The sequence below is a fragment of the Phocoena sinus genome, chromosome 2, assembly GCF_008692025.1.
Source record: "Phocoena sinus isolate mPhoSin1 chromosome 2, mPhoSin1.pri, whole genome shotgun sequence".
NCBI lineage: Eukaryota > Metazoa > Chordata > Mammalia > Artiodactyla > Phocoenidae > Phocoena > Phocoena sinus.
This window is the reverse complement of record NC_045764.1, coordinates 109858242-109881197: the sequence shown is the minus strand read 5'-3', so window position 1 is coordinate 109881197 and position 22956 is coordinate 109858242. Positions and strand designations below refer to the sequence as shown.

General features: G+C 35.8%; 1 protein-coding gene across 2 annotated transcripts in view; it reads right to left on the bottom strand.

Moving 5' to 3' along the window:
• Positions 1-22956, bottom strand: part of SCFD1 (sec1 family domain containing 1) — a 142744-nt gene that overhangs the window by 86257 nt on the left and 33531 nt on the right. For both annotated transcript variants that reach the window (XR_004348513.1, XM_032623103.1), the window contains exons 5-10: positions 14527-14649; positions 13168-13255; positions 8724-8813; positions 6542-6597; positions 5301-5386; positions 2195-2294 (exon numbers count right to left, since the gene is read on the bottom strand). Coding sequence is in view for 1 of the 2 variants with exons in the window: in XM_032623103.1 (XP_032478994.1) it covers positions 2195-2294; positions 5301-5386; positions 6542-6597; positions 8724-8813; positions 13168-13255; positions 14527-14649 (543 nt within the window). In the remaining variant the exon portion in view is untranslated. The remainder of the gene's footprint in view (positions 1-2194; positions 2295-5300; positions 5387-6541; positions 6598-8723; positions 8814-13167; positions 13256-14526; positions 14650-22956) is intronic.

The following is a 22956-nucleotide window of genomic DNA, read 5'->3' as shown; positions in this document are numbered from 1 at the left end:
CTTCTATCTATACTCACTCTCTTGGTGATCTCATCTTACCTCTTGGCTTTAAATACCATCTATATATGAACTACTTCTAAAATTTCTCTAGACTAGATGTTTCTCCTTAACTCCAGGCTCATATATCTAACTATCTAATGATATCTATACTTAAATATCTTAATGGGCATCTCACATTTAACATGTCCAAAACTCAACCTCTGGTTTTTCCCCGAAAACTGCTTCTCCCACGTCTTTCCCATCTCAATAAAGAACATCCGTCCATTTGCAAAGGCCAAAACTTTGGAGTCACCTTTGGCTCCTCTCTCTTACATCTCACATCCAATTCATCAGTCAATCCTATATCCTACATTCAATAGATTATCACAACCCTCACCATTTCCATCCTGGTGTAAAACACCATCATCTCTTGCTAAGATAACTGCAACTCCTAACTGGTCTCCTTGACTCTTCCTATGCCCCCAAAGAGTCTTTTTCAATATAGTAGCTAGGATGATACTCTTAAAATGTGTATCAGATGTCATTCCTTTACTCAAAACTATGTGAGGCTCTCTGCTTCCCTCAAATTAAAAATCAAAATCCTTACAGTGGCCTTTAATGTCCTATGCTACATTGCATCCCGTGTTCTATTTAACTTCATCTCTTGCTACTTTTCCCTGCCTTACTTGCTCTAGCCACTTTGGCTGCCTTGCCATCTTTTAAACATATCAGGCATCCTTCTGCCTGGAATGCTATTCTCCCAAATAGCTACATAATTCACTACCTTCTCTCCATTAGATCTTTCTCAAATGTCTCTTTTTCAGTGAGGTCTTCCCTATTTTAAAACTGCAATCCTGTTCACCATTACTTACTTTACTTTTCTCCAGAGTATTTTTCACCTTACGAAATATTACATATTTTATTTTATTTATTGCCTGTCTCTCCTACTAGAATGTAAGATACAGGAAGAAAGGAATATTTTCACTTGCTTTATTTATTGCTAAAACCAGGGTCTAGAATGTTCTGTCAAAGAGTAGGCACTCCAATAGTGGTTCTTCAGCCTCTATTGACCTATGAAAACTACTTTCCATGTTCTGTTACTCAGGGTTGGATCCACTGTCCCTTTGATTCTTCTCACTCTCCAGTGTCCCTTTGATTCTTCTCACTCTGCAGTGTCCCTTTGATTCTTCTCACTCTCTCTACTGAATCAGAGTTGACTACTATCATTGACACTTATCTTCGAGTCCAGAATCACAGAGGACTCTCAGATAGAGAAGTGTGCAGAACTGCCAATTTCCATCAGTAATCCTAAAATCTGATTTATTAAAAGATACTTTACAGTTAGAGTCTGTGTTTTAAAGAAATAAACCATTAAACCAAAACCATCTATTGCATGTCTTTCATTTCCTTTCTGTATGACATTTCAGGCAATCTTTGCAATAATGATGCTATTATATACTATAATCCCTAGAGGCTTGGGCTAAGATTTAGTAAATTAGAGTGCTGGTCTTGGCAAAGCCAGTAATTTAGGTTCATATCCTTTAACTTCTGTGTCTCAATTTTTCTATCTTACAAATGGGGACTATTCTGGCCCTTTTACATAGTGTCTTATAGAAATTATTTGTATACATCTTTTCTTTCCATTGCCTTTGAAGATTGGGGCTGTTTTTATTTATCTGTGTATATCACATGCTATTTACAATGTTTAGTAGATCAATATATGCATGGATAAAACAGATTTTAGTTTTAAGCATGAAATTACCTATGTGGAATTACTTCAAAAACATATGATGTAATATAAAAAATACTATTTATTTTTACCATAAAATGAGGCTTAACAGATTCCCAGGAAAAAAAGGAGAAATTACATCTTTTCTCCCCAAGGAGAACAAATTTATTTACTTACTCAGTATGAAAATTAAAAAAAAAAAAAACCAGCCACTCATTTTCCTCCATTCTTTTGTTCCCCATCATTCCAACAATACTACTGATTTATCCTGTAATTTAAAGACCATAAATTTGGAACTTTAAACCTCAAGGCTTTACTATTCTCCAGCATCCACATCTAGTGATACCAAATTCCATCACCTTTTTTGTTTCTATTTCACAGCTCCATCCTTCTCATCTGCATTTCTGTAGCCATGATGTTAATTTTAAATTAAGACCATTGAATGTTACTACATTTTAGCAAAAAGTGGTATATTTAGCCTCTTACCAGTACATCATGCACCAAGGCTTGATATGTCCAAGTATGGTGTAAAGGAGTTGCCAAATCTATGTTTCTGTCAACAAGGACTAATAAAGGCCTTTGGAAGCTGTAAATATATTTAAAAAAAAGTTATGTAACTCTTAATACCTGTGTATACATCTACATTCTTCTACTACTTTCAGTATATGTCATTTTCATATGAACAGTAAGTATACTAATATTGACATTCCATAATACTTTGCTTTCTAAAAAATTTTCTAGTACAATCAAGTAAAGCAATGCTTTGTACTACCTAGAGCCTGTGTATGATGCTAGATTATAAGTCTTACTTAGGGAACTTTCTTAAAGGAAAAAACCTATACAAATACTTCTACAGAATAATTTTTTTTTTTTTTTTTTTTTTTAGCGGTACGTGGGCCTCTCACTGTTGTGGCCTCTCCCGTTGCGGAGCACAGGCTCCGGACGCGCAGGCTCAGCGGCCATGGCTCACGGGCCTAGCCGCTCCACGGCATGTGGGATCTTCCCAGACCGGGGCATGAACCCGTGTCCCCTGCATCAGCAGGCGGACTCTCAACCACTGTGCCACCAGGGAAACCCTACAGAATAATTTTTATAGTTATCAAAGTAAGAATAAGTTGCTTTTGCTCAGATTTATATTTTACATTTTTGAATAAAAGGAAAAAAAGAAAACCCATTGTCAGGTTCAGGGAAAACAATTACAGAGAGTAGGATCTTACAAATTTATACAAATGTTCAATCGTTTCATAAATTACAAATTCCAATTTTTTCCTGAAAACACAAATTCAAAAAAGCAGACTCAACAGAAGAGGCTCACAAAACCCTATCCCATTATAATATATGAAACCAAAACATTATACTACAACAGTAACTAATTATATAATTACTCACTTACCAGACATGTCATATATTGTTTAACTCCATCACTATCATTTAGATATGAAATAAACTACATTTAAAGCAAATTGAGGCACAAAGTCATCTGGTTACCATGTGTCTCCAGAAGGCATAGAGATTTCACTTTAGAGGCACTACTGTATCAAGAGTACACGTCAATTTTCAATAGGCATTGCTACCTGATTTTATTTACTATATGTATTTTCTCCTGAAAGACCTCTGACAATTTCAGTAACTCATTACACCCTACTGGGTGTAAGACAGTGAACTCCCAACTGCATTAATTATAAGACTTGGCGATAAAAAGGTAGGAATGGCACGCTTACCACCTTCTACCATCGTTCATTATTCCAGAGCTAGGTGGAAGGTAGGGAGGATAGCCTACGGCAGGGTTCCTTAACTCAGCACTACTGACATCTGTGGCTGGATAATTTCTTATTATGGGAAGTTGTCCTGTGAAGTGTAGGATGTGTAGCAGCATCCCATAATGCACCCCATTAGATTCCAGTAGCAACTACCCAATTGTGACAACTGACATGTCTCTAGACATTACCAAATTCTCGTTGAGAATCATTAGCCTACAATTGGATTCAAATACATTTAACAATAAATAGTCTGACAAGGCTGCTGACCCCTAATTCAAATAATTTAGAAATGCATACAACAAACTAAAAGTAAGACAACTATATTATGATCATGTGAATACACTAAAAAAAAATTTATCTAAATAAAACGGTGCCTTTATATTGGTTTCTAAGGCCTATACAAGAGCACAATAAAAAAGGAACTGTTCAGTAAGGTATGACATAGTGGTTGCTTCTGTTGAAAAAAAAAATCAGATGAGAATTTGATATCTCTGCTCTACTTAATAAGAAATATCATTATTTAGAAGAATATTTAGACCAGCGATGAAATTGCAAAACAGTTTAAAGTAATATGGGAGGTGAAACAGTTGAACAAACAATTGAAACACAATGTTAGTATCAACTGCAAATTATAGGAATAGTATATAAAACTGTAAGAGCCATCAAATTGACTTAAAATGAAGTCTACCATAAGAGTATAATTCCTGGAAGGCAGTTATACTGAGTATCAGTTTATTTTCACAGGCTTTATTTATTAATTCACCTAAAACTAGGGATAATAATTAATTTTCCAAAATACTGTCTATTCCCCTTGAAATAATTTTCAGCCATTGGTGTGGGTTTCTTTACTTCCTCACCCCAATACTGTCCATTATTACCATTATTATTTGTGTGTGTGTGTGGTACGCGGGCCTCTCACTGTTGTGGCCTCTCCCATTGTGGAGCACAGGCTCTGGACGCGCAGGCTTAGCGGCCATGGCTCACGGGCCCAGCCACTCCGCGGCATGTGGGATCTTCCCGGACCGGGGCATGAACCCGCGTCCCCTGCATCGGCAGGTGGACTCTCAACCACTGCACCACCAGGGAAGCCCTGTCCATTATTTTTAATAAACAAAAGTTAAATACACTATAATGGACAGTTTTTTAAAAAAATTTCTATTCAATGATAATTGAGCAATCAGTAACTTTGGCATTATCTATTTATACTAGACATGGTAAAAAAGACAAAAATACTTTGCCGGTATTTTAATGTAAAAATGGAAACCAGTTAATAGACAGGTAGAAATAGACATAGGCATCACAAGTTATTCAACTTACTTTTTTTCATTACCAAGAGGCTTAATGATAATTAAAAGGAAGTGGCTTCTTACTGCAAAAGCCGTATAAACAGGGCTTCCCTGGTGGTGCAGTGGTTGAGAGTCCGCCTGCTGATGCAGAGGACACGGGTTCGTGCCTCGGTCCGGGAAGATCCCACATGCCGCGGAGCGGCTAGGCCCGTGAGCCATGGCTGCTGAGCCTGCGCGTCCAGAGCCTGTGCTCCGCAACGGGAGAGGCCACAACAGTGAGAGGCCCGCGTACCGCAAAAAAAAAAAAAGGCCGTATAAACAGAAAAATTTATCCTACAGATGATAAAAATGAAAAACAAAAAATTCTAACAAAAGAAGGTAAATTAAATAAAATATTCCATTTGTATTTTTAAGAACGATTTGAATCAAAACCCTGATCTAGACTTTCCAGTATAAGGGTATTCTATCAGACAAGGAAAAACAACCCAAAAAACTCTACAAATGTTTCATTTTCAAGCATATAAGGTGTATTAACTAACATAATACCTGAACTGGCCAGCTCCAAGTGTGTCACCTGTAAAAAGACTGTTTCTTGCATCTCTCAGATTTTCCCGAAGTTTCTTATCTAGTTTCTGAAAAATGAAATTTTACATTAACTCTTTTTAAAAAAATATTTAATTTTATTGAAGCATAGTTGATTTACAATGCTGTGTTAGTTTCAGGTGTACAGCAAAGTGATTCAGTTATACATACACATATATTCATCTTTTTTTAGATTCTTTTCTTATATAGGTTATCACAGAATATTGAGTAGAGTTCCCTGTGCTACATTAACTCTTGAAGAACAGTTTCAGACAACTTTGCATAGGGTAATACACATTGTATTCTTAATTTTGGAACTAAGAAATTTAGAATTCCTTTACAAAACAGCAATTCTCACATTTTAGCTTCTTTACTATTCAATATTATCCTAACTTGGACTTGAAAAGACCAATGCTTTTTCTATTGTGACTCAGACCTGATTTCACTAATAATCACTTTTTTTTGACTATTTTTACTTTAGGTATAGGAAACGTTTTGCAGTAATAACCCACACTCTCTCCCAAAGCATAACTTGCTGCACCGAGGAAGCTATCTCAATAGTGGTGGTTGCAAGAGGCTCCAGAATAGAAATGGAATATGTGAAAGAAACTAGCCCTCTATCTGTCAGTGACTCATTTGGGCTACTAAAACTCAAAAATGTTAGTGTATCTTCCTCCATCTTTCCATACCATTTACCTTCTTTTCAGTAACTCTGTAATTTCTCTAATATCTTATTTTTTAATCTTTAAAGCAAATTCTTGAATGCTCATTTTACACAGAATGTCCTACTCCAGTATTATGGGAAAGCAAAATACACTTCATCATGTTAAAAATGATTACAATTGTTAATAAATGTTTGCTAAATGAAGTTAAATATTAAATGATTTGAGGAATCAAATAAGTGTAAGATACTACTTAGAGAGACAAAGCTAAATGAGGAATATTTATTTGAGTAAAAAAGAAACAGGGCTGGAATAGCACATTCACATTGGAATAAATCATTTTACTCCATCACATGATCACAATGATTACTTTTTATTTTTGGTGTAATCCCAATGTTATAAAATAAAAATATTTGCCTTTGGCACTTAATATATAACCCATAACAACTGTATACATACTTAATATTAACAAAAATACTTGAGGTATTTAGGGAAAACAACTGACACATTATTTATCCCCAATGGATATTTGCATGAACTCACCACTGCTACCATTTCTGCTGCTGTTCCTCTTGAACATCTGATTATAGGGACAGCACCTATTTTAACAACAGATGTTAGCAATGATTTCAGCTCTTAATAATTAAAATGGATACTTATAAAATACATCAGCCTCAAATAATAACATACAATAGATATATACAATTTCAGGGTACAAACATAAAAGGATTTATAATCTTGAAAATAAAAGCAAGGTTTCAGAAATAGACCTTACCATTTATAAAGACAACATGAAGGGAGTCAGAAAAACATGATTTTTATATTGTGTGGGTCAATCAGTGTGACCATATTTTTTCAATGGACTGACTAAATCAGCACTTTGACTAATTTAAAAGATAATATCAATAGAAAACACATTCTTTGCACAATGTAAAATGCTCCTAAAAGTTGGCCTCAGTTTATTATCAAATCAACTCATTTTAGACTTCTTAATTTCTCTCTATTATTCCAAGTTTTATTGAAGGCTGAAATCCTAAAATGAGAAAAAAAAATTAAACTGCACTGAAAATCTCATAAAACAAAGAACACTGTAATACTTATATGCTGAAATTCTTACATTTTAGATTCTATACAAAGCATGCTCAGTCACTTGTAAAAGTAAAAACGTGAAATATCAGTACATTTTTTAAAACTTTGTTTTCTTCTGATGGCAAGCTATACATGTCTGTCCTAAGAAAATCCAAATAATATTAGAAATGTACAAAGTTAATCCTCTTGATTCAAGCATCCCAAAATAACCCCATTAAGAATTAGATATGAATGTTTCCAGGTTATATTCTACATATAGTCTAAATATGTGTGTGTGGAGTGCATAAAAAACAAAAATAGGATATTTTGCATACCATCCTTAAATTTGCTTTTTTTCCACTTAATTTATTATTGATATCTTTCTATGTCAGGTTGGCAGTAATTTCAACTTTTCCTTTAAGAAAAATCACTTTCTGATACTCTACATAATAAAAGTGGCTCTAACACTTCAGTGGTCTGTACACTTCTTTTTCAATCTACCTTAACCTTGAAAATATAGTTATCATCAAGCAAAAATAACCTTAATGTCCACAATAACTCTAGCATTCAGCAAAATTCTGGAGACTGTGCAAAAATAGAAAGATTAATTATGTCCGTTTAATGACTAAAAGTGGTATACATGTGCATTCTTTAACAAACAAACAAACAAACAAAAAAAGACCCAACAACAACTCCATTTGAAGGTACTGAGAGCAATCGAAAGCAAGCAGAAAGTGGAGGAGGGTAAAACTCTTGAAAGAAGAGAAATACTTGAACAGTGAGAGATACTTTTAACCAGCTTTCCTCTTGAGGGTACTTTCCAGTTTGCATGGCACAGAGGAGAAAGAGCTCAAGCAGAAAGCAGAGACTCACTGAGCTGGGAAATCAAAGCCTGGAGTTCAGGGCTGGAAATTAAAGGGAAAAATCCCTGAAAGGAGGGACCCGCAAAATCTGTATGCAAATTCTCCTCAAGCTTTTGTCTATATCCTAAACTACGCATGTATCTCTCAATTTTCTCATTTGTGAAAAAGAGAGAAATTTTATTAATGTAGTGTGAGGATCATTTTAACTGAAGTTTTCAGTGTCTGCAAAATTAAAATCGCCATTAGAGGATTTCTAAACATACCCATTATTAATAGTAATGAATAAAATCATACATTAGACATTAAACACAATGTAGCTGTAAGTAAATTTAGATACTCCAAAGAAATGTTTAAAATTTTGAGAGTATGTTGGATAAGTGTTTTACGTAAAGTTACTGTTTTCTGGAGCCTTGGGAGTTTGCCTTAATACTTACCAGGCATATATCTCTCTAATTAGAAGTGCATTTGAAATTTTTCAAAATGAAATATTAAAAGAAAATTAGCAGGCACATAGGTGAAGCCACCAGCAAACATTCAAACAATATATTAGGAAGTTACAATTACCAAAGACATCTAAGGTGACAACTCAAGAGAGCTGCTAAATGCTAAATTCATCAAATTATTAGAAGAATTGTGGTTTTATATAGTACAGAATGTATATTTTATCTCAACTCTGGAGAGAGGGATTGTAGAGATCCAGATAGATAATAAAGGATCATATTGCAGTGTAACAAGTTAAAATGAGCTGTTAAATAACTTACTTTCAAGAAATAAACAAAGGTTTGAAAACTTACCCAGTGTAACAAAAAAGCAAAAGAGGCTGTCAACAATAGTGTCCATAACAGTTTCCATTTCTGTGTCTGTGATATCTGGTCTATTAATGGCTAAAATGACATAGATAAAGGAGAAGAAAGTGACCAAAATTTATCCTTTATTTTTATTCAAATTATTACTCAACACCTATCAATATTCAGTTTGATAATACTTGTAATAGTTAAAGAAGTAAAATTTTTTATGCTTTAAATTTTAAGTGAACAAGTATCCACAAAAATTATACTTCAAAAAATACCACCTCAATATCAGTAGTAGTAATGAGTAGTATCAATATTAGAGCAGTAATAATATGAAAAAACCCACCACATAAATTATACAAAATTTTTGCCAGAGCAAATAGGAAATATCGACTTCCATAATTTTATTCACAAACATTAAATGGCCTCAAGAAACTTACTGATCTTACTATCCAAATACTGCCAGAAAAGGACAATGTATCAATAAATCAATTACAGCAAGACCAACATCACATACATTTTCTTTGTATTATAACAAATCATATAAATTTCTTTTCTGATCTACTAGACTGTACTTAAGTGGTTCTCAAACTCCATTGGACAGAAGACTCATTCCAAGAATAGGAGAGAAGAGAAAGAAGTTTCTCTGGAAGCTATTAAAAATGAAAGACTATTAGCCCTTTCCCTCAGGGATTCAATTCAATAGATTTGGGATAATTCTAGGTAATCTGCAATTCTGACAAACACCTCAGGTGATACTTGGGGCTACACATTTTTTTCTTTTCTGTCCCATTTCTTTCTTGGAAATTTAAGAACCAACATGTCAAATGTTTTTAAAAGGTAAGAGTAATAATGGTCCCTAGCCAGGAGGGAAGAATAAATGGAGAGGTGGCAAGCCTACTCACTAGGTTGACAACCAGTGACTTTGCTATCCTGGCTGCTCTACTACGCGATGGCTTCCACATTTGAAAAACAGGTTGTTGGGGCTACACTTTAAGAAACATTGCTGTGAAGACTTTTCTTGACAAAGACCTTGCCTTATTCATCTTCCTATCTCTCAGAGTACCTAGGCTCAGTGTCTGACAAGTAGATGCTCAGTAACTGTTTGTTAAAAGACTGTCTGGACTAAAATATTATCTATATAATACGTTTAATTTCCCAGCATCTTGAATGTGAAACCAAATATAAAATTCAATACAACTTGTGATCAGCATAAGAGGAAATCAGAATCCAACTGGATACAACAAAGTGTTCAAAGAAAGTATGGTACATGCAGAGAACATAAAAATAACAAAGACTTTAACCATAATCTGGATGAGGAAACGTGCTGCTATTCAGTATTGCAGACTGCCATCTATCCAAATCAGATGACAGAAATGGCATAAGGATACAACGTGAATTATGTAAATTCAGGGGATACCAATCCAGTGAAATACTCAGCTCATTCTGCCAATCACTGGTTCAGGTAAAATCTATATGAAGCTTCCACCCTTCAGGTCCACACCCTTCAGTCCCACACCTCTGAAACAACTGACCTCAACAGTCAAAACACTGTCCATCACTAACTTCAACTCACTTTCAACAACAACTTGATTTATCTGAGACATTAGCCTAAGTCTAACTAAGGTGACAAGTCTGCGTCCTTTATTGGATAAATTCCCAATCGTGGAAAACAGGTGATAAAAATTGAATCCATGGTATCAATATGGTTGATTTATGTTTTGAATAATCTGTTTAAGATTATTAATTAAAGCACTTGTAATGTTTGAGAGGATTTGCCACATAATTACATAATAATTAAGAGCACTAACTCTGGAGTGAGTGCCTGGATTTAGTAACCCAGTTTTGCCATTTCCTTATCAAGTTACTTAGTATCTGTGCCTCAGTTTTTTCATCTAGAAAACAAAAATAATATTAATTCCTACTTCATTAAGTTATTCTGAGGAGTAAATGAGCTTATATTGTAAAATATGTATAGGGCAATCTACTACTATTATTATACTATAATTATACTATTGAGAATCTGGGTGATTAAGCATGTGATTATACTTTAAAATTAATAAATTAAATTTATACTTTTAATTCAATAATTAATTTCTGACTTGTGATTTTTAAGTTGAGAGATATAAGAAAACAAATTTATAAACACTTGAATGTTTAATGAATTTAGACTCCCTATAAATTTAATTATTTTTAATAATTATTTAAATATTTGGGCAGATTTTTTTTGTTAGATTTATAAAGTTGCCTGGTCTGGCATTTGAAGTACTTAAAACTACTCAGCCATAAAAAGTCATGAAATTTTGCTGTTTGCAGCAACATGGATGGACTTGCAGAGTATTATGTTAAGTGAAACAAGTCAGACAGAAAGACACATGCATGGTATCACTTATAAGTGGAATCTAAAAAATGCAACAAACTAGTGAATGTAACAGAAAAGAAGCAGACTCACAGCTATAGATAACAGATAAGTGGTTACCAGTGGGGAGAGGGAAGGGGGGACAACCTAGGGGTAGGGATTAAGAGGTGCAAATTATTATGTATAAAATAAGCTACAAGAATACATTGTACAGCATAGGGAATACAGCCAATATTTTATAATAACTATAAATGGAATATAACCTTTAAAAATTGTGAATCACTATATTATACACCTGTAACTTATATAATATTGTACATTGACTATACATCAATTAAAAAACAAATAATTAAAAAATGAATAGGCTGAACTTATAAACGCAACTTAAACTGTTTAAGGAAATTTAACAAACTAAGTTTGTTGACTAAGTTTGTTAAATGAGACTGATTATAATTTAGTCAGTTCAATCTGAGTTAAAGAAAAAGTAAAGGTGCTTGTTTTCAAATAAACAGACTTATAAACAAAATTTACAAGTTTAGCTTAAAGGCTTAAGGGAAACTAGGTTTTAAACATGTAACTTAAGTAGCTAATTAAGTTAAAGGCCAATTAAATGTAAACAGACTTCTGTAAATAACTACAGTACTGTCAAAAATCTCTTACAGGGGCAATTCAGCAAATACTTACACCCATTTAGAGATGTTGCTTAATTTCAGCAAGAAGGCATACTATGGAGCTCAGTGAAACCAAAAGATTCATGCTCTCTTCTCTTGGGAGCTTACCACCTGGTCCAGTGTGTTATGATAGAATACCACTAGTATTTTGAGCAGAACGATTTTCTGTGTGAGTATGGTTTACACACTGCAGAAGATTTAGCATCCCTAGTCCCTGCTCACTAAATGCTAGTGCTAATTGTGACAATCAAAAATGTCCTTACACATTTCCAAATGCCCCCATGGGAGGCCCCTACTTTAGAACCTCTGAAACTCTAGTCATCCCCAAACATCTCAATCCTTAGGTATCAAATTAATAATTATTTCTATGAATTGGCTAATCACATCTTTTGTAGTCTGCAATTTTCTTTAAAATATTTGACATAACTAATCAATGGGCACAAAGTTTCAGTTAGGCAAGATGAATAAGTTCTAGAGATCTGCCATACAACATTGTACCTAAATCAACAATACTGTATTATATACTTAAAAATGTTAAGAGAGTAGATCTCATGTTAAGTGTTTTTACAAAGAAAAAGAATCAGCATAGACAATAAAACACGGTGTGGGTGTCCATGTGCCTGTGTGCATGTGTGTGTGTGTATGCATGTGTGTCTGTTAACTGTGTGTATGCGTGTGCGTCTGTTAAGTTTAATCTACATCCAAGGAATGGTCAGTTTATCAAAGCTGGGAATACAAACTTCAGAGGTGGTTAGATAGCATTTGATCAAATACCAATACTCAAACCTACCACTGCATGAACAGGGTGTAAGAATCAAGGGTGTCTAACAACCTATATTTGAGAATGGTACTTATATCAATACTTCATTCCATAATAGGACATTAGTAGCTGCTGACTCTTTGTTGTTGTCTGATCTTGACAAATAGCAACATTAACCAACCTTTTCTGAGTGCTTAGGATATGCCAGTAACTTTTCCAAGCATTTTACATACATGAATGCATTTAACTCCCATTAAAAACTCTGAGGTAGATAGTACTATTATTCCTGTTTTACAGATTTGGAAACTAAAGCACAGAGAAGCAAAGTAAACTTGTTCTTGTCCAAGGATCAAAGTACTAAAAGATTAACTGAATCTTACTACTAAAATACTGTCTTACACACCATGAGTGAACCACTCGTGCAAGTTGCCGTGGGGTAACTAAAAGGTCAGATAATTGGTCCTTCATTGAGCTTACAAAACAGATTTAGTAAGTGTTGTCTACATGTGACAGAACTCAAGTCTCTGAGACTTGTTTTCTTTATGGGCTGTAAACAAAGCTGGTTCAGGAGTGCACTAAACATGTTTACTATTGTTTTTCTACAGTACACTGTTCATTTTGTTAACAATGAATTATAAAATTCCTATTTTTACATACCACGATATGAAACAAGCTCCTTATTTTGATTACATAATACAAACATATCATCTTCCAAAGTAATAAAATTGAGATACTGATCAAAAACCTAGAAACAAAAGAAAAGGTTTTCAAATCAATTTTACAATATTGAATGCACTTTTAGTTTGATTTAATCTACTAATGATAAAATGAATAAAACTATAATTATATTCAATAACTAAAAATTATACCATGTAGCATGTAGATTGCCAAATTGGACAAGAATGAGAAAGTAACATTAAAAAGCAATAAAAAAAAACAAGACTCTGGGCAATAAATTATCAAGGAGAGTAACAGTTTCAGAAAACAAAATTTAAGAAGATATAAAATTTTAAAACAAATTGTGGTTGGGATAGGAATGGATATCAAATATGAAGAAAAACCACAATTTTAATTTTTATATTCATTTTAATCATACTTCTCTAAGAAAGTCATAGTAACTGTTTTTACACTGTGAACTATATTTATAGGTGGGGAAAAGTTACACTAGTTCTTTAGAAGTGTAAAACAGGAGAAAAATGAAGAAAACTATCTGAGATATGTTAAATGTAGTTAAATTGAAAACTGTTCACATATTTCATGTAAAACTAATGATAAATTTTGGAAGAGAAAGAATAAGACATAAGCCTTAAAAACTAATCAGAAGTAGTAGTGGACTATCTAAATCTAAGAATGAAAAATCTATTAGTATGAAAGAATGGGAATTAAATGCATGGTTGTTTAGTCTTTTATTCGCCCTGTATCATTCTGTAGAATTTTCAGTTATATCTTGTCCAAATTCAAGAAACAAAGGGCAAAACAGGGCTACAACCAAGAATATATTTTATAGATTTATTTATAATTAAGCCAAACATGACTAAAAGTGACTATGATATAGAATTGCTGGCCTTCTTTCTTATAATATGCAATATAGCCCCCTTGGATACTCTCTCCTAACTAAAAAAATATCTGAAGATAGTATGGTGACTATAGTGGTCACTGATAAAACAATGTCAAAATATTCTGGGTATAATTTATGACAATACAACTGTCAAACTATTTCTAAGCTGAGCTAAAAAAATTATATAAATCCCAGCCCAAAACAAAAACAGATTCAGCTTCTTATTTTTGTCTTTCAAATTAACTAAGTAATAAGTTCCTTTAGTTTGGTTTATTTTGCCTAGTCCAAGTTGAAGATAATTTACACTATCAGAACTCTTTCTAGAAGTCTTGGGTCTAAATATTTCTTAGGTTGTTCCAGTCCTTTGTAAATTAGACACCAATGTCTATTTATAGGTTTCAGAATATTACTAAATTTTACATTTAACAAAATGTTATCAGCCAACCAAAACCTCTTACCTTGGCTACTTGTGTTACTGCACTAGCTGCTAATGCTGCATTTGCAATATCTTCCAGTTTACTTCTTGAAATAGCAGAAATAAAATTTAAATAATATGATTCATAGAGTTGATTTCGAAGATCCTATGAATACAATGAATACTTCATTCTTATAGGATAGTATAAAGGATAATGACCAATGCAAATCTTTTAGATGCAATAAGAGCAAGCTTTTAGAGGATAATATGCATATTTAAAAGACAGGTTATACAAATGATACAAAAAAAGTATCCCAGGAGAATAAAGTTATGAAGAGGTACTGGTTACTTGGTTACCAGATATAACTGACATGTATTTTAATAATTAAAGTTATGATACTATAATTATATTATCAATAAAACCCTATTAATTACAGTAGTGTACAAAACTGCTTTGAATTAGCATACTTGTATATTAGCATACTTCTAAAAAAAATCCAGGAGAGGGGAAAGGTGGTGGAAGAGTAAGACGCGGAGATCAACTTCCTCCCCACAAATACATCAGAAATACATCTACACGTGGAACAACTCCTACAGAACAACCACTGAACACTGGCAGAAGACCTCAGACCTCCCAAAAGGCAAGAAACTCCCCACGTACCTGGGTAGGGCAAAAGAAAAAAGAATAAACAGAGACAAAGGAATAGGGACGGGACCTGCACCAGTGGGAGAGAGCTGTGAAGAAGGAAAGGTTTCCACACACTAGGAAGCCCCTTCGCGGGCGGAGACTGCGGGTGGCGGAGGGGGAAAGCTTCGGAGCCGCGGAGCAGAGCACAGCAACAGGGGTGCAGAGGGCAAAGCGGGGAGATTCCCGCACAGAGGACAGGTGCCGACCAGCACTCATCAGCCTGAGAGGCTTGTCTGCTCACCCGCCGGGGTGGGCGGGGCTGGGAGCTAAGGCTCGGCTTTGGTGGGATCTCAGGGAGAGGACTGGCGGCGTGAACACAGCCTGAAGGGGTTAGTGCACCACGGCTAGCGGGAGGGAGTCCGGGGGGGGGGGGGGGGGAAGTCGGGACCTGCCGAGGAGGCAAGATACATTTTCTTCCCTCTTTGTTTCCTGGTGCACGAGGAGAGGGGATTAAGAGAACTGCTTAAAGGAGTTCCATGGACGGGAGTGAGCTGCGGCTATCAGCGTGGACCCCAGAGATGGGCATGAGACGCTAAGGCCGCTGCTGCCGCCACCAAGAAGCCTGTGTGCGAACACAGGTCACTATCCACACCTCCCCTCCCAGGAGCCTGTGCAGCCCGCCACTGCCAGGGCCCCGGGATCCAGGGACAACTTCCTCGGGAGAACACACAGCGCGCCTCAGGCTGCTGCAACATCACGCTGGCCTCTGCTGCCGGAGGTTCACCCCGCACACCGTGCCCCTCCCTCCCACCGGCCTCAGTGAGCCAGAGCCCCTGAATCAGTGGCTCCTTTAACCCCGTCCTGTCTCAGCTAAGAACAGACGCCCTCCGGTGACCTACACATAGAGGCGGGGCCAAATCCAAATTTGAGCCCCGGGAGCTGTGCAAACAAAGAAGAGAAAGGGAAATTTCTCCCAGCAGCCTCAGGAGCAGCGGATTAAATCTCCACAATCAACTTGATGCACCCTGCATCTGTGGAATGCCTGAATAGACAACGAATCATCCCAAATTGAGGCAGTGGACTTTGAGAGCAAGATTTATTATTTTTTCCCCTTTTCCTCTTTTTCTAAGTGTGTATGTGTCTGTGTGAGATTTTGTCTGTATAGCTTTGCTTTCACCATTTGTCCTAGGGTTCTATCCGTCCTTTTTGTTGTTGTTTTTTGTTTTGTTTTTTTTTCTTAAAAGGAAAAATTTTTTCTTAATAATTATTTTTTATTTTAATAACTTTATTTTATCTTACTTTATCTTATCTCTGTCCTTCCTTCCTTCCTACTTTTTCTCCCTCTTGTTCTGAGCTGTGTGGATGAAAGGCTTTTGGTGCTGCAGCCAGGAGTCAGTGCTGTGCCTCTGAGGTGGGAGAGCCAACTTCAGGATACTGGTCCACAAGAGACCTCCCAGCTCCACATAATATCAAATGGCAAAAATCTCCCAGAGATCTCCATCTCAACACCAACACCCAGCTTCACTCAATGACCAGCAAGCTACAGTGCTGGACACCCTATGCCAAACAACTAGAAAGACAGGAACACAACCCCACCCATTAGTAGACAGGCTGCCTAAAATCATAATAAGGTCACAGACACCCCAAAACACACCACCAGACATGGACCTGCCCACCAGAAAGACAAGATCCAGCCTCATCCACCAGAACACAGGCACTAGTCCCCTCCACCAGGAAGCCTACACAACCCACTGAACCAACTTTAGACACTGGGGACAGACACCAAAAACAACGGGAACTATGAACCTGCAGCCTGCAAAAAGGAGACCCCAAACACAGTAAGATAAGCAAAATGAGAAGACAGAAAAACACACAGCACATGAAGGAGCAAGATAAAAACCCACCAGACCTAACAAAAGAAGAGGAAATAGGCAGTCTACCTGAAAAAGAATTCAGAATAATGATAGTAAAGATGATCCAAAATCTTGGAAAAAGAAAAGAAAAAATGCAAAAAACATTTAACAAGGACCTAGAAGAACTAAAGAGGAAACAAGCAACGATGAACAACACAATAAATGCAATTAAAAATACTCTAGAAGGAAAAAAAAAAAAATACTCTAGAAGGGATCAATAGCAGAATAACTGAGGCAGAAGAACGGATAAGTGACCTGGAAGATAAAATAGTGGAAATAACTACTGCAGAGCAGAATAACGAAAAAAGAATGAAAAGAACTGAGGACAGTCTCAGAGACCTCTGGGACAACATTAAACGCACCAACATTCGAATTATAGGGGTCCCAGAAGAGGAAGAGAAAAAGAAAGGGACTGAGAAAATATTTGAAGAGATTATAGTTGAAACCTTCCCTAATATGGGAAAGGAAATAGTTGATCAAGTCCAGGAAGCACAGAGAGTCCCATACAGGATAAATACAAGGAGAAACACGCCAAGACACATATTAATCAAAGGGTCAAAAATTAAATACAAAGAAAACATTAAAAGCAGCAAGGGAAAAATAACAACACACAAGGGAATACCCATAAGGTTAACAGCTGATCTATCAGCAGAAACTCTGCAAGCCAGAAGGGAGTGGCAGGACATATTTAAAGTGATGAAGGAAAAAAACCTACAACCAAGATTACTCTACCCAGCAAGGATCTCATTCAGATTCAACAGAGAAATTAAAATCTTTACAGACAAGCAAAAGCTGAGAGAGTTCAGCACCACCAAACCAGCTTTACAACAAATGCTAAAGGAACTTCTCTATGCAAGAAACACAAGAGAAGGAAAAGACCTACAATAACAAACCCAAAACAATTAAGAAAATAGTAATAGGAACATACATATCAATAATTACCTTAAATGTAAATGGATAAAATGCTCCCATCAAAAGACACAGACTGGCTGAATGGATACAAAATCAAGACCCATATATATGCTGTCTACAAGAGACCCACTTCAGACGTAGGGACACACACAGACTGAAAGTGAGGGGATGGAAAGAGATACTCCAAGGAAATGGAAATCAAAAGAAAACGGGAGTAGTAATTCTCATACCAGACAAAATAGACTTTAAAATAAAGACTATTACAAGAGACAAAGAAGGACACTACATAATGATCAAGGGATCGATCAAAGAAGAAGATATAACAATTGTAAATATTTATGCACCCAACATAGGAACACCTCAACACATAGGCAAATACTAACAGCCATAAAAGGGGAAATCAACAGTAACATATTCATAGTAGGGGACTTTTAACACCCCTCTTTCACCAATTGACAGATCATCCAAAATGTAAATAAATAAGGAAACACAAGCTTTAAATGATACATTAAACAAGATGAACTTAATTGACATTTATAGGACATGCCATCCAAAAACAACACAATACACATTTTTCTCAAGTGCTCATGGAACATTCTCCAGGATAGATCATATCTTGGGTCACAAATCAAGCCTTGATAAATTTAAGAAAATTGAAATTGTATCAAGTATCTTCCACCACAATGCTATGAGACTAGATATCAATTACAGGAAAAGATCTGTAAAAAATACAGAAACATGGAGGCTAAACAATACACTATTTAATAATGAATTGATCACTGAAGAAATCAAACAGGAAATCAAAAAATACCTAGAAACAGGGCTTCCCTGGTAGCACAGTGGTTGAGAGTCCGCCTGCCAATGCAGGTGACACGGATTTGTGCCCTGTTCTGGGAAGATCCCACATGCCGTGGATGGGCTGGGCCCGTGAGCCATGGTCACTAAGCCTGTACATCCGGAGCCTGTGCTCCGCAACGAGAGAGGCCACAACAGCGAGAGGCCGGCGTACTGCAAAAAAACAAACAAACAAACAAACACATACCTAGAAACAAATGACAATGGAGACATGACGACCCATGCCTGCAGGATGCAGGAAAAGCAGTTCTAAGAGGGAAGTTTATAGCAATACAATCCTACCTTAAGAAACAGGAAACATCTCAAATAAACAACCTAACCTTGCACCTAAAGCAATTAGAGAAAGAAGAACAAAAAAACCCCAAAGTTAGCAGAAGGAAACAAATCATAAAATTCAGATCAGAAAGAAATGAAGGAAACGATAGCAAAGATCAATAAAACTAAAAGCTGGTTGTTTGAGAAGATAAACAAAATTGATAAACCATTAGCCAGACTCAACAAGCAAAAAAGGGACAAGGCTCAAATCAATAGAATTAGAAATTAAAAAGGAGAGTAACAACAGACACTGCAGAAATACAAAAGATCATGAGAGATTACTACAAGCAAATCTATGCCAATAAAATGGACAACTTGGAAGAAATGGACAAATTCTTAGAAATGCACAACCTGCCAAGACTGAACCAGGAAGAAATAGAAAATATGAAGAGACAAATCACAAGCACTGAAATTGAGACTGTGATTAAAAATCTTCCAGCAAACAAAAGCCCAGGACCAGATGGCTTCACAGGTGAATTCTATGAAATATTTAGAGAAGAGCTAACACCTATCCTTCTCAAACTCTTCCAAAATATAGCAGAGGGAGGAACACTCCCAAACTCATTCTATGAGGCCACCATTACCCTGATATGAAAATCAAAGATGTCACAAAGAAAGAAAACTACAGGCCAATATCACTGATGAACATAGATGCAAAAATCCTCAACAAAATACTAGCAAACAGAATCCAACAGCACATTAAAAGGATCATAAACCATGATCAAGTGGGGTTTATACGAGGAATGCAAAGATTCTTCAATATATGCAAATCAATCAACGTGATATACCATATTAACAAACTGAAGGAGAAAAACCATATGATCATCTCAATAGATGCAGAGAAAGCTTTTGACAAAATTCAACACCCATTTATGATAAAAACCCTGCAGAAAGTAGGCATAGAGGGAACTTTCCTCAACATAATAAAGGCCATATATGACAAACCCACAGCCAACATCGTCCTCAATGGTGAAAAACTGAAACCAATTCCACTACTATCAGGAAAAAGACAAGGTTGCCCACTGTCACCACTATTATTCAACATAGTTTTGGAAGTTTTAGCTATAGCAATCAGAGAAGAAAAAGAAATAAAAGGAAACCAAGTCGGAAAGGAAGAAGTAAAGCTGTCACTGTTTGCAGATGACATGATACTATACATAGAGAATCCCAAAGATGCTACCAGAAAACTACTAGAGATAATCAATGAATTTGGTAAAGTAGCAGGATACAAAATTATTGCACAGAAATCTCTGGCATTCCTATACACTAATGAAAAATCTGAAAATGAAATTAAGAAAGCACTCCCATTTACCTTTGAACAAAAAGAATAAAATATCTAGGAAAAAACCCCCCTAAGGAGACAAAAGATCTGTATGCAGAAAATTATAAGACACTGATGAAAGAAATTAAAGATGATACAAATAGATGTAGAGATATACCATGTTCTTGGATTGGAAGAATTAACATTGTGTAAATGACTCTACTACCCAAAGCAATCTACAGATTCAATGCAATCCCTATCAAACTACCACTGGCAGTTTTCACAGAACTAGAACAAAAAATTTCACAATTTGTATGGAAACAAACAAGAACCCAAATAGCCAAAGCAATGTTGAGAAAGAAAAATGGAGCTGGAGGAATCCAGCTCCCTGACTTCAGACTATACTACAAAGCTTCAGTAATTGAGACAGTATGGTACTGGCACAAAAAGAAATATAGATCAATGGAACAGGATAGAAAGCTCAGAGATAAACCCACGCACATATGGTCACCTTATCTTTGATAAAGGAGGCAAGAATATACAATGGAGAAAAGACAGCCTCTTCAATAAGTGGTACTGGGAAAACTGGACAGGTACATGTAAAAGTATGTGATTAGAACGCTCCCTAACACCATACACAAAAATAAGCTCAAAATGGATTAAAGACCTAAATGTAAGGTCAGAAACTATCAAACTCTTAGAGGAAAACATAGGCAGAACACTCTATGACATAAATCACAGCAAGATCCTTTTTGACCCACCTCCTAGAAAAATGGAAATAAAACCAAAACTAAACAAATGGGACCTAATGAACCTTAAAAGCTTTTGCACAGCAAAGGAAACCATGAACAAGCCAAAAGACAACACTCAGAATGGGAGAAAATATTTTCAAATGAAGCAAGTGACAAACAATTAATCTCCAAAATTTACAAGCAGCTCATGCAGCTGAATAACAAAAAAAACAAACAACCCAATCCAAAAATGGGAAGAAGACCTACATAGACATTTCTCCAAAGAAGATATACAGATTGCCAACAAACACATGAAAGAATGCTCAACATCATTAATCATTAGAGAAATGCAAATCAAAACTACAATGAGATATCATCTCACCGGTCAGAATGGCCATCATCAAATAATCTACAAACAATAAATGCTGGAGAGGCTTTGGAGAAAAGCGAACACTCTTGCAGTACTGGTGGGAATGTAAATTGATACAGCCACTATGGAAAATAGTATGGAGGTTCCTTAAAAAACTACAAATAGAACTACCATACGACCCAGCAATCCCACTACTGCACATATACCCTGAGAAAACCATAATTCAAAAAGAGTCATGTACCAAAATGTTCACTGCAGCTCTATTTACAATAGCCAGGACATGGAAGCAACCTAAGTGTCCATCATTGGATGAATGGATAAAGAAGATGTGTCACATATATACAATGGAATATTACTCACCCATAAAAAAGAAATGAAATTGAGTTATTTGTAGTGAGGTGGATGGACCTAGAGTCTGCCATACAGAGTGAAGTACGTCAGAAAGAGAAAAACAAATACTGTATGCTAACACATATATATGGAATCTAAGGAAAAAAAAAAAAGGTCATGAAGAACCTAGGGGTAAGACGGGAATAAAGACACAGACCTACTAGAGAATGGACTTGAGGATATGGGGAGGAGGAAGGGTAAGCTGTGACAAAGTGAGAGAGTATCATGGACATATATACACTACCAAACGTAAAATAGATAGCTAGTGGGAAGCAGCCGCATGGCACAGGGAGATCAGCTCGGTGCTTTGTGACTACCTAGAGGGGTGGGATAGGGAGGGTGGGAGGGAGGGAGACGCAAGAGGGAAGAGATATGGGAACATATGTATATGTATAACTGATTCACTTTGTTATAAAGCAGAAACTAACACACCATTGTAAAGTAAGTATACTCCAATAAAGATGTTAAAAAAAAATCCAGAAGTGGCTCTCTTATATAGCTTAAATGCTTATTATATTGGGCAGACACTACCTTATACTGTTTGTAGTCATGTGATGATACAACAAATATTTCTTTCAGTGTAAACAGACATGTTATAATTCAAATGACAAATTCTAGAACTATTCCTTCTCAATCACCCAAAAATAGTGTCATTTAAACTTATGTTAATTCTTAAATCAAATTTACTTAGCTTCTTAGACTCTAGGCAAATAGATATCTAAATAAGCATATTTCTTCAAATCTAAGATGATGTCATTATAACAGGCACTGCTATTTTATGTAGCACTAAGGAAGAATGAATGCTGCCAATAAAATTCTATAACACACCATCAATTTTAAAATACATATGATTTCAAAAATGCTGAAATGTGAAAAGCTGAGGGTCTGGAGCCTGTGTGAGGAAGGTGGCTGAGCAGAGCATTGTTTCAACAAAGACTGGGAGATTGGTTAAGGAATTGAGAATTGATAAATAAGTAATTATGTTGAGGATGTTGGGAGCCATGTTTCTCACTGTCAGCGAAAGAAATTATAAATTTGTAAAGGGAGAAGGAAAAGCTAGAATGAATCCTATATTTCTGAATTGAAACAATTTCAGAG